Here is a 13,387-nt window from a genome sequence, read left to right as displayed (position 1 = left end):
CTCCTATACATGCCCTTGGCCTGCTTTGTATATACATTAGACAGATGCTTGCCAAATGATGGTCACCTACAGTTTTCCCCAAATGATCAAATGAGACAGATTTCAGATGTTTGGTTGGTTGGGCATGCATGCTTTCCTTCTCACTTTGTACATTGGACTATATCAATATCTACTCTTTCAATTCATTCTCAAGTATCTCATGCCAAGGGCTTTCCTATATCAATCATATATTTCACAGCCACAGCAGCATTACATGATTGTCGGATGTCTACAATGTAATGCAGTTCAGTCGAAAGTTTATAAAAAATACTAGTTTTCATTTTGTTGCAACACTTCTGTTTCAAAGCTAAAAATGTCCCTCAGTTTCCCAAGAGGATGAATTTCAATTTTCCTCCTTGTGATTTGGCCCTATAAGAATTTAGCTCCACAAACTTTTCAATATTACATTTTCACCCCCTACGGTATGGACTAAAATGAAATGTTAGGGATCACATGCCTCATGTGTAAAAGGTGCCTATTTTGGATAAAACCCAAACAATTTCATTTTTATCACCCCCCCCCCCCTCCCCCTACCCCACCCTCTCAAAAGAAAAGGAAGACTTTTTTTTTTGTAATTCTTGGAATAAAAATGTTAACCTGAAATAGCCTATACATTTATGCAAATTCATCAGAGAGTTTGTGAGTGATTTTTTTGACTCTCGAGACTTATGCTTGATGATGTGTTCAATATTTGCTTCTTATTTGGCTTATTGATGCAACATTGTGTCATTGATCTTGCATTACTTTTCTTTCCTTAGTCCCACAGTTAAAGTAGTAAAAACCTTAGAAGTTTTGCATTTGTGTTGGATCTTCAGGTACCAGTAGTGACAGCCACCTTTCCAGTTGATCGTAGCTGTCAGTATCATGAAGGCTCTTTTCCTTACTTCAAAGGTTTAGTGGATTCTGTAATGTATGTATTAGCCAGATAAATCAGTTTCATACCAGTTTACTTTTTTTTTGGTGACAAAAATGTAATTTAGACCTGCTATCTTTTTCCAAAAATCATTTTAGTCTTTTAAGTTTGAAGTTGGTCGTTTTGTCCAATAGCGTTACCCAAAAATCATTCTAGTCCCTTAAGGACTAAAATGATTTTCTATGACCAACTTCAATCTTTAAGGACTAAATGATTTTTGGGCTAAGTTAGCGGGTGTAAATTGCATTTTTTCCTCACTATAATAGGAGTACTTGATGTGATGCTAATAATCTAATGTATATGATGAGACATGCAGGGTAATGAATGGTATTAATGCTCCAAAAGTGGTAGAATGCCTAGGTTCTGATGGTCGCAGATATCGACAGCTCGCAAAATCTGGAAATGATGATCTGCGACAGGATGCTGTAAGAATGTTAACTACACACTCTTCATCATTTTTTTTACTCTGTTAGTGTCTAACATTTAAACATTGGGAAAATATGTGATAAGTTTTCAATCAATTTGAATGGGAAGCATAAACTTCATGTGACCATGCTTGGCAATAATTGATCCAAATTCAGTCCTTGCTACTTCTATAGCTGATATTGGCATTACCTAAATGAGTATGAATTTATTGTTCTGCATCAACCACCTGCCAAGATCTTCTTCCTTGTCTTGAGGTAAAATATTTCTATAAAGTGTTACACAAGGAATGCCAGCCTATTCCCATGAAAGAGCATTTGGAGGGTTAAAGCTCCTTCTAAGGTGGCTTTCTTGTTTGGACTGCTGCGTTAGGGAAAATCCTTACTATGATAATTTGAGAAGACGGAGGATTCTTTTTGTTGACTGGTGTTGTATGTGTAAGCAAGATGGGGAGTCTGGATCGTCTGCTGTTTCATTGTCTTGTGGCTAGAGAGATATGGTCATTTGTTTTTTGCTTGTTTGGGGTGCAATGGGTTATGCCTAAAAAGGTGGTGGATCTGTTGGTGTGTTGGAATTGGCAGGATTCTAGGAATCGTATGGGAGTTATTTGGAATGCCATCCCTCTATGCATCACGCGGATTATCTGGAAGGATCGGGATAACAGGACATTCGAAGACTTGGAACATTCGTTGGCAAGTGTGAAACTGAGATTGTTATGTACTAAGTGGTCATTCATTCTCTAGTATGCTGGATTTTCTAGATTATTGAACTTTTGTTTGATTATCCCTTACAGTATATGTCCTGTTTACTGTTTGGTGTTTTTTTCTCATTCAGGTTTATTAAAGTTTCACTTATTTATCAAAAAAAAAAATTGGCACATTTTAAAATCAGCATACTTGCTGCTTTTGGTTGGGATTGGGTCTATGTATATGTATGATTATGATAAATGTAGCACTTCCTCTGTAATAGTTTCACCTTAGTTTTACAATACATTTTCTTGTCTCTCTCCCTGTGGAAATGCTTTTGATATATATATATATATATATATATATTTTTTTTTTTAGAATGCTGGAATAGCTTATTTTTTAGGAATACAGGATGCATGTTTTATGTCTCATCACACTAATGGTATATCTCTAAATCATTTACAGGTTATGGAACAATTTTTTGGTTTAGTTAACACCTTTTTACAGAACCATCGGGATACATGGAAAAGAAGATTGGGAGTGCGTACGTACAAGGTATCTTCTCATTCCATTTGGAAACAATTGATTGTTGATAAGTGGATAATATTATTCTTCCATCTTTCTTTTGATTTAACTCTTTGATCTGGTCAATAATTAAAAATCCTTTTCAACTGTTAACCCTTGGATTGTGTTTGGGTTAGTTAATTTACTGTAACACATATGCATGTTATTTACATGTGTGTAATTATATAGATATTAAAATAGTAATTATATTGACATTAAAATATTACTATTTTACCCTTCACATATACATTCTCATAACACCCCCCCTCAAACTGGGACAAATATTATATAATCCCAGCTTGTTACTTAACATAACAAATCCAAAATGTGTATTGCACAAAGGTTTGGTAAATATATTAGGGACTTGAGTTCCTGTAGAGACATGGAGTAGCAATCACACCTCTTTCCGCTCTTTCTCAAGGTCTGCTCATGAAACACATGATTAGAAGCAACGGGAATCACTGCCTGATTGTTGGCAGCCAACATGTTTTTTTAGGGCAATGTCATATTAAGTCTTGGAACTTGTGTTTGGGTTAATTACTTTACCTTAACACACGCATACATCTTATTTATATGTGGGAAATTATACTGGTTGCAATTTTATCCCTCTCGCATATGTACTCTTGACATAAACTTCTTTGGGCTGTTTCATTTTTCTTGGTTCTAGTAATTTGTATTCTTTCTACAATGGGACAATTTTTCTGTACATGTACTGGATATCCAACTTTGAAGAACTTGACCCATAGTTGGACATTACTCTAGTAATCTTGACCCTTTACTGATCTTGGGGCATATGGAATCTTGTGTATAAAAAGATTGCAGTTATTGCTTTCTCTTAATTGTTACATACATATGTGCATAGAACTTTAATGTTCATTGTTAATAATTATGGTGCTCATGAAGTTTGGAAATTTTCATCTCTTACATTAAATAGGTGGTTCCTTTTACTCCGAGTGCCGGTGTTCTTGAATGGGTTGATGGCACTCTTCCGCTTGGGGAATATCTTATTGGGAGGTCAGTTAAATTCCAACAGGTCTGGTCTTTTAGTATTGCCTCTGGTGTATCTGGTCTTTATATGTTATTATCACGTTCTTCAAATTGCAGTACTAGAAATGGAGGTGCTCATGGTCGGTACGGATTAGGAGACTGGTCATTTCTTAGATGCCGAGAGCATATGACAAATGTAAGTACCATATACTTCTGTACTTTTTATGTAATAATAACTGATTTTTTTTTAAAAAGTGATAATGAATTTTATTAATAAGAGGACTCTAAAATACAAGTTTCCAGAATTGCAAGTCAAAATATAAAAGATCCATAACTACTAATGAATTAATAGATACCCCCTATTTTTATAAAAGATTCAAACAAAGAGCACGGGAGAACGGGCTTGGTGTTCATTTGGTATGGCTATTTGAAAACAGGCTTTTTTGAAAAATCGGCTATTTCAATAATTGCTAAATGAAAAAGTGATTTTGAATAATCAGTTGAGCGTTTGGTATAATTTGTGAAAAATTGTTGTGTTTGTTAATTGAGTGTGGCTAACATTGGTATAAAAGTGTTGTTTCAAGTGCAAACATTCACTATTGATGATTAAATGACTTTTGGAGAATAACAGCCAATGGGAATTTTAAGTAAAGAAAAACTAATAGTTCTACTTTAGAATAATTATAATAATAGTGATTATTTTATGCATATTTATTCTCGGATAAATGCTTTGATGTATTCATATTATGACATTTTCTAAAAGGGTCAATAGCCTTGCCAAGATTCAATTCTCCAGTGGGAGATTTTTTGGGAAAGGATTGTAATATCATTTTGAGCCTTTGTTCTTTCTTTTAAAGGATGGGCAAATACAAGGCTCACTACCAAAAAGTCTAACCATAATCTTTAAACTTTTATTCATGCATGACTCAGCATTCCTTAATATTAGTGCAGTGCTTATTCTTACAGACCAGTTTAACGAATGCTTTTAAAACTGTGGTAATGATGCAATAATTAAAGAAGAACCTTAGACCAAAAGCATGTACGAGAACACTCTTCATTTGAACTTTACTTCTTGTGAAATATTCTGTTGCCAGAGTAAACAATTCAACACCTTACCATGATAATTTGAAAGTGGCATCAGTGAATTGGGAAAGTAGATTCAAATTACTCTATCATTTGCTCTTTAAAAATATTTTTTTGCTCACCTAAGTGTTTTGGTCTTTTTGATAGGAAAAAGACAAGCGCAAAGCATTTCATGCAGTCTCTGAGAACTTCAGGTTAATCCTTTGTCTGAGTAGAAAATATCGTTTAAAATTAAAAACAAAACCACAAAGAAAAAAATGAACTGGGCCACTTTTTTTTTGGTGACACCCCATGCAGGCCTGTCATGCATTACTTTTTCTTGGAGAGATTTTTACAACCAGCTGACTGGTTTGAGAAGAGGCTTGCTTACACACGAAGTGTGGCTGCTAGTTCCATGGTCAGTTTGTTCTACCCTGGCTATGATATTGATGTTGGTCCTATATTTATTGAGATGATCATGGTTTCTATCTGTTATGGAATCCAAGTTTGCATTTTCATCGCAATCTTTTCCCCTCTAATATTTTTAATATGGTTATATAATACTTGGAAGTCTATTAGATTGTTTTTTCCTTTTATTTTAGTGGTGAGATGAATACACACATGTACTTGTAACAGAAGCAGGTGAAAGATGGAAGAATTTTCCTAAAAGCTTATCTTGCATGTCTTTTTCTTATTCTTATTCAATGGCATCGCCTGCTAATTTGTACCAACATATGGCTGCCAAAACAGTTCTGTCATGGACAGTTCTGATTATACAACCAAACCAATGTGGATATGGTTCTCTCTGATAACTGTAACTCTTGCACCCCAAGTTCCTTAACTAACCAAACAGCGGAATTTCATCCTATGAGGCAAAATCCAAATCCTACTTTTAACTCTTTCCCTCTGAAAGAGATCTCTTTCTATTAAAGTCAGCCAAATTGTACATATGCGGTGACATTATCGTCTTATCTTGCAACTGTATTAAATGCCAACAAACTTGCTCCATATTCAGGTTGGTTATATTGTTGGTCTTGGGGATCGACACTCCATGAATATTTTAATTGATCAAGCGACTGCTGAAGTTGTTCACATAGATCTTGGTGTTGCCTTTGAACAAGGGTTGATGCTAAAGACACCAGAGCGGGTTTGTTCTTCCCAGTCCTTATGAAGATTTATTTTTTCCTTTTCCTCTGTTTACTTGGTCACCATTTTATATGGTCTCCTTATTTTTTATGTCTTAAGTCTTAACTCATAATATGCCAACTTTGGCAGGTTCCATTCAGGCTCACAAGAGACATAATTGATGGCATGGGTGTCACTGGAGTGGAAGGGGTTTTCAGGAGATGTTGTGAGGAAACAGTTTCTGTTATGCGGGCAAATAAAGAAGCGTTGCTGACCATTGTTGAAGTATGACTATTGTTGCTAGTTTCTTTCAATAGTGAATCAAAGTTGCAATTTCTTAAATCCTTGATAGCCGATGGGAATTCTTTTCAGGTTTTTATTCATGATCCCCTTTATAAGTGGGCATTATCTCCTCTGAAGGCTTTGCAGCGTCAAAAGGTATTTCAGAAATTTTTCTGATCATAAGCGTATATATTGGGTCCAGGACTAATTTGCCTCTGGAAAATAAAGAGGGAAAGGGACAAAGGTTTGTTTGAAATTTTGTTGAAACGTGTGAAAGACTGGTTATAACAATTATGATATTGGAATATTAATGACTTAAAATAAAACAATAGGGTAAATTACACTATTCTTCTTATAGTTGGGGGGTTGTTTCAAAATAAGTTACTGGATTTTAAGAAGTTTCAAATAAAATCATGAACTTTAAAAGTTTTTTCAATTTGGCCCCTTAATGATTCATTAGGGGTAAAAACAAAAAACAAAAAATCACATAAGCTGTAATAAAAATCTATCTAGCACAAAAAATCCTTCCATCTGCATCACATATTGTATTTTGGCACCCAAAAAAAAAAAAGCTTACAAAATGACTTTAAAAATTATAATACAATTCAATGAAGATGTGATCATTACAAGGGCTTTTTTCCCCCACTAAAATGCCACATGGTGATCATTTATTGTGTTTTTTACTACCCAGATATGTCCCTGGTGCAATTTACTTGATGACTACTTTTTAGTTAGCTGTGACTCTTTGGTTGGGATTGGTTGCATTACTGTTAGAAAATAAAATTTATTTTCTATGAAAGTGGAGCAAATCAAGACATTGATTGCAGAGAAAATCTTGGGATTGGTCAACAAATCTAGGGATTGATTTGTAGAGAAAATTGTTGGATTGAGACAATCAATATCCTATTCAAAATTTAAATTATCATTGACTTTTATGTGTAAATTCCATTATAAATATGAATATCATTGCATGTACTATCAAGAAAAGTATATGAGAAAATGTAGCCCTTTGGTCTCTTGTCCCGCGGATGTAAGCCATAAGGCCTAACCATGTAAACTCTCATGTTTTCTCTGTTTTCTTTATCTTCTTCTCAATTATATATTTCTGAACGTATAATTTGCCCCAACATGTCTATATATTGAGCATGCTATACACAATTGGTCATGCAACATTTTCTTTTTTTCTCCTTGATAGGAAACTGATGACGATATAGAGACAATCTTGGAAGACTCACAAGATGAATGTGAAGGGAACAAGGATGCTACACGTGCACTGATGCGTGTCAAACAAAAACTAGATGGATATGAAGAAGGTGAAATGCGAAGTGTACGTGGGCAGGTAATTTTCCAATATTAATGCATATTCCCATATGCAAATATATGGCTTCTGTCTTTTACCTAATTGTGTATAAGTTTGGCCATGTAAATTAATATGCATATTAGTGAGCACAACCCTATCATCATGCTTAGTAGTGTTTTTCTATACTTATCGTTTCCTTTGTAGGTAAAATTTGCTTCTCAGAGCAATGTTCATGTTCAATGGTTATGAATAATAGCTAGTTTTCCTTCTAAACATGATTGATAAAAGAAACAATGAAGAAATTTTGAGTTAAATTGTTAAACACTTATCCAATGCACTATAGATTTTTGACAGCAAATGCAAATTCTTGTCAACCTCCTGAACCAAGACACTGCAAGCCTTGTAGCCAAACAAGTATCTCAGGTTTTTATTTTATAGCCTAATAAAAGGTTGATATCATGGCCTAACTTTTGTTTAGTTTTCGGTGTAATTTGATGTTTACACAACTTCAGCCTTCTTAGCCTAGTGGTAGAAAGGGGAAAACCTTAAATTCAAACAGATATTGCTGGTAATTAGGGTCTATGGTAGAGTAGGGGGTTCTATGTTTTGCAGTATTTGCAGGTGTTTACACTGAAAAGAATATGTTGAAAAGAAAAAAAAAAAACAAAAACAAAAACAAAACAAAACAAAAATGTCTTGTTGAAGGTTTAGTCAACCTGGATATAACAAGGCTGAGTAACCTGAGTTAGAAGCAGCTGATTGGACTTCGAAACATAACTTCAGAAACCTTGCAATTTCCTTATCTAGTACTTGGTGCTATAATTTTGGTTAGTAGCCAAAAGCGGAATATGAGATTTTAGGAAGTTTATTTAGTAGCAAAATCAATCCGTTCTATTCAGGCAAGGAAACTTTTGCAATATTTTTTTGGGTTGGTGGCCATAATTTGTGCTAAGGATGAGATTGGTATTTTAATATGTGGTAGCATATCTGATGTAAAATCAATCTGAATATTCCTTTGTAGGTTCAACAACTAATACAAGATGCGATTGATCCTGAGCGTTTGTGTCATATGTTTCCTGGATGGGGAGCTTGGTTGTGATAAAATCTGTCTTCTTCAGCCAAACGGCAGTCAATCTTGTACAGGCGGCTTTTCATTTTGCAGAATATTGTTGAGGCGATTTTCTTTTGTGCTCTGATTCCTTGTAATGGTTGTAAATTGGTGTATATATAATGAGATACCTAAACAAATAACCTGTACAGAAGCAGCGGATAGTTTAAAAATATCATCAGCTTATTTTTGTGGTAAATATTTTGATCAGGACTAGGGGTTCACTGGGATGATTTAATTCTGCCTCGTTGCTGCCCTAACTAGAACGGAAAAAGACACTTCAAACTCGCGGTGGTGCAATATAATTTTGCTCTGCCGTCTGTCTCAATTTTCATCATCTGGGATTATGCTTGATTTTCTTGACACTTGCATGATTCAAAAATTAAGTCACCAGTACAATGACATTCTAATGCAAGCCTCGACAGTTTTTTTTCTAAAATAAAAGCTAGCATTTATTTCCTGGTGTGCCTGAGCCCCAAGAAAAAGAACAAAAGAGGACAAATTACATATACAACCTGTGACATGGGGTTATCTTGTGGTTTCTTTGGGAGCCCTCTCAGTCCGAGTCGGCTCAATAAGTGATGTAATTGATGCAATCGCCTAAAGCTTCCAAATAAAAGAATCTTCTACTTGTAAAAGAAAATTATATATATAATATATTTTTAAAAAAAATTATATATTTAATTTTAAAAAAATAGGCATTTTTATTGGTCAATAAAATACATTAAAAATGCCCCCTTTGTCTTAAAATGTAGAAAATTAAAAAGGAAAAACAAAAATAGTCAAACTTAAGCTAACAAAATTAAATTTTAAAAGATAAATTTATTAACTCTTTTTTGAAATATGTTAAAATTAAAACTAATACTAGATAAATTCATTAATAATACAACATAATTGTCTTGAAATATGTTAAAATAAAGATTCTAAATTTCAAAAACAAAAAGAAAAATCTCTCATCTCTCTGCCTCTCTATTTATATTCTTACCTCTTTTTTCTTCATCTTGATTCTTAATCAGTCAGTGAAATTTTTCTTTGTTGATTCTCATCCATTCAATTCACAGCAAATTCAAAATTGAAACCAGTCTACCAAAGGTTATCTTCAAACTTCAGAGAGGCTCTCTTTCCGAAAATGAATAGTTAGGTCTTCTATTTATTTAGTTTATATTATATATATTTTTAGTTTATTTTACTGCATAATGGTTTGATGGGAGTCCCATCATGGGACATGTTTGATAGGACACGTTTTTTGCTTTAAAACTTAGCCATAGCAGCACAGGTTGCACAGTGCGCAGCTGTGCAGTGCAGCCCATAGTCACAGCTTATAAGACCACGGTTTCTCACTTTTTTATTTTATATATTTATCCGAACACGATTTTCCACATTATTATAAATTATTATACCAATTAATAATTTGATGTATATCATATCAACTCATTTGTATTATAGTGACATTAATTTATTAAACTAAATATTAAATTAATTTTTATTGTATAGGTTTAGACTTTAAAGTGGTCATGATTTTTTAAAAATTGCAATAACCAAGTCCTACTGTTCTATATTAAATTTTATTTTTAGTTAAATTATCATTTTTAATTATAAATTGTGTTTTATTTGTCTATAAATATTTTTTCATTATAAATATCTACAAAAAAATATTTATCTAGATATGAAAAACTTCAAAAAAAGAGAAAAATTGAAAAATAAATTGAATTTCAAAAGAATTTATAGATAAATGTGTTACTAGTATTTTTTTTTTTAAAAAAAAACACAATAGATAGGCCCCACTTAATTTTTTTATTAAATCAATATAAATATATATATATATATTATTTGATTAATATTTAAATATAAAAAGGTCTCATTTCAAATTTTTGCCTAACGTCCCAAAATTGTTAAGCCGGCCCTACTTTCAGTGGTTTGCTTAATGAGGCATTTCTATTAATTTTAATGGAATTTGATGATATGACAAGTGCAAACAACACCTGTTGTGAAAAAAAAAAAAAATGTTCTATTTTAAAACTTTACACCTTGTGATTAGACAATCCCAAGAAAGATAGAATCATAATATCTATGGTATTCTTTTAGTATTTAATAGAGAGTGTGGCTTGTATTCAGTGCTTTAATATCAATATCTTTCCTCTTTAATAGACGACCACCTTAGAGTAAAAAATGTAATACCCAACAAAAAATTGAAAATAGGGCATTATCTCCTTTCATGTTCCATAAGATTTCTTAATTTTCTAGAGGTCACTGTATGGATGTGGGATGTTAATGCAGCAATTTAAGCTCTTCCAAGTTCCAACAATCTGGAATTTTGTTAAGCTTATTGGGTGTGCATGATAGTGTGGAATGATTTCAGATGAGTTAGGCATTAAATTAATACATGATATTTACACGGCACCTAAATGTTGGTGCTTGATAATGAGAAAATAAAAATGTAAAGGAAAATAAAACATAGATTCTTTTATGTGGAAATCCTCTTTGTTTGGAGAGGGAGAAAATCATAGGCTAATGATCAACTATTTTCTTGAAAATTGTTATAGTAGTGTATATACTTACAAAAGAGTAAAGTGAAAAGAGGGAAAAATTAGAGAGTAAGAAAATGGATAAAGACATTATTAGATGTGGATACCATTGTAGCAAAAGGGAGAAAGAGTGTTTTTCCTTGTGTCCATCATCCTTTTGTAACGGTAGGAAGTTGTTTTTCTATTAGAAAAATATATTACTTCATGTTCATACATTTGGTGCTCATGCACAAAGTCTTGACAAAAAAATAGTACTCACGCGTATAGTGCTTCCTGCACACATGTCCTGTGACCTGTGTATTGTTGCCTCTCTAGTAGAGTTGTCTTTTGCAAGTATGTGGCCAAAATTTATTATGGAAATCGTTAACAAGCACTACTTGGTGCTTGTTGAGTACAAAAAAAGACAAAAAAAATTGTCAAAAAAGGTTATAAAAAAAAAAGCACTAAATAGTATCTACAAAACTGAAGAAATGACATAAACTACACACAAAAAAAAAATGTTAAAAAAAAGTAAAAAATATTGTGGTTAACGGGCATCTACACAACTCATTTATTATTGTAGTCGTAGTTGTCCCTACTTGTAGTTAGCATTTTTCTCACCATTGCTTTCATGAGAGACTATGGAGTACATGGTCAAGGACTCTTGCCAAAAGACTAATGGTTAATAACTAAAAGCATTTGCATCCGTTCATGCAAAAATTCTTCTCTATTTTAGCATAAAAAGCTTTTTTTATTTTATTTTTAATATACTCATTTTTCAAAATATCTCCCATAAGATTGTATATTTTACACTATATTTCATTAAAACATCAATTTTTCTTGATTTTTATTAATTGTTTTTATTTCTTCATAATAACAACTACTATCCATTCTTTTAATTCATTCTCAGAATACATAAAAGAAAAGAATAAAAGAATAAATGTAAAATGAATAGTACCAGTGTAAATTTATAAGGTTGCTATAAGAACTATGTATTTTTACACAACTTTATATGACTTGATATGAGTAAATTTTGGACCTAGTTGAATAAAAATGTAGTACTTTTTTCTATTATACAAGCATTGATAATGGCTACATGCTTTTTTTAAGATCTCTAAAGGTTAATGGCGACATGCCTTTGCATCTATGATCAAAGGACAATTGCCTAATGACTAATAATTAATGGCTACGAACTTTTTTCAATATCTAAATGATAATGGCCATATGCCTTTGCATCCATGCAAAATGCCTATATACCTAGCTATAAAGAACAAACTAAATTGGACAATATGAGCCATTAAGTATGCTCACACTACTCTTTAATTCATTGAGCCATAAATAACTTTAAAACAAATCTTTGATTTTCTCTTTTGTTTCTTTTTTTTTATAATTATTTTATTTATCCTTAGACATGTGTCATTTACAAATTGATCCATTATTTTGTTAAGGGACTCCATTCTTTCACTTCAAGGCTCTTGCAGTCTCTTCTAGCAAGTGGGAATCTGGATACAGTTATTATACATCATATGTTGTCATGATTTCGCAAATGACAATTTGCTTCCTTCATTTTCTTTTGTTTTGTTTTACCATTTTCCTTATTATTGACCATCATCAATCGGTATCGTATAATAAAAGAATGCAGTGTGGAATGATATCTGCTTATAATTAAGTACGTGATCCTACCGCTGATATTGACATGAGAATAACAGCTACTTCATTGACTACACATCAATTCTCATTCCTTATCGTAGCGACCAAGAAATTTATAATTATTTCAATAACGAAGATATGAATCAGATATATATTCGTTTCTTTCTTTTTTTCTTCCCTTACTATAATGAGTATTCTTCTGTAATATACCAGACGATATTCTTGCCCCTTGTTTCTAGAAAAGCTTCACTTGAGTTCTTTTACCTAAGCTCAACTTTTTAGTGATTCTAATAGTTGTATTCATTTCAAATCTCCTCCTTAACTTATGATGTATTAAAAAAAATGAAAGTTTTAAACTTTTTGTTAACTTCTTCTAATGCTGGTACATAAGTTTTTGAAAGCTCACATTTTCTATAAATGTACTTAAAACGAAAGCCTTTAACTTTTGTTAACTTCTTCTAATATTGGCACATAAGTTTTTGAAAGCTCACATTTTCTATAATATATATAAAATGAAAGCCTTTAAACTTTTGTTAACTTCTTCTAATGTTTCTCACATTTGCTTTTAAAAGGTTGTATTTTCTCAAATCATCATTATAAGATATGTTTTTAATTTGGCATTTAGAGAATACAACAAAAATAACAATTAAAGAAGTGTATTAATTATGATGTTTATGTGGCACCAATCGTGTCAATATGTGCTTCTATTAAAGCAATTAAAAGTTATTGAGGAAATAATCTGAT

At 32.4% G+C, this 13,387-nt stretch overlaps 1 protein-coding gene across 1 annotated transcript in view; it reads left to right on the top strand.

The window, feature by feature from the left end:
• LOC142631774 (serine/threonine-protein kinase ATM) overlaps nt 1–8,688 on the top strand; it is a 60,571-nt gene extending 51,883 nt beyond the window's left edge. The window contains exons 68-79 of the mRNA XM_075806087.1: nt 855–949; nt 1,269–1,377; nt 2,527–2,616; nt 3,560–3,639; nt 3,730–3,808; nt 4,843–4,889; nt 4,993–5,092; nt 5,690–5,821; nt 5,950–6,084; nt 6,172–6,237; nt 7,277–7,420; nt 8,403–8,688. Coding sequence (XP_075662202.1) covers nt 855–949; nt 1,269–1,377; nt 2,527–2,616; nt 3,560–3,639; nt 3,730–3,808; nt 4,843–4,889; nt 4,993–5,092; nt 5,690–5,821; nt 5,950–6,084; nt 6,172–6,237; nt 7,277–7,420; nt 8,403–8,480 — 1,155 coding nt within the window. The 3' untranslated portion in view covers nt 8,481–8,688. The remainder of the gene's footprint in view (nt 1–854; nt 950–1,268; nt 1,378–2,526; nt 2,617–3,559; nt 3,640–3,729; nt 3,809–4,842; nt 4,890–4,992; nt 5,093–5,689; nt 5,822–5,949; nt 6,085–6,171; nt 6,238–7,276; nt 7,421–8,402) is intronic.
• Nucleotides 8,689–13,387: the final 4,699 nt, after the last annotated feature.

The sequence above is a fragment of the Castanea sativa genome, chromosome 4, assembly GCF_040712315.1.
Source record: "Castanea sativa cultivar Marrone di Chiusa Pesio chromosome 4, ASM4071231v1".
Classification (NCBI taxonomy): domain Eukaryota; kingdom Viridiplantae; phylum Streptophyta; class Magnoliopsida; order Fagales; family Fagaceae; genus Castanea; species Castanea sativa.
This window is presented reverse-complemented; position numbering and strand designations above follow the sequence as displayed.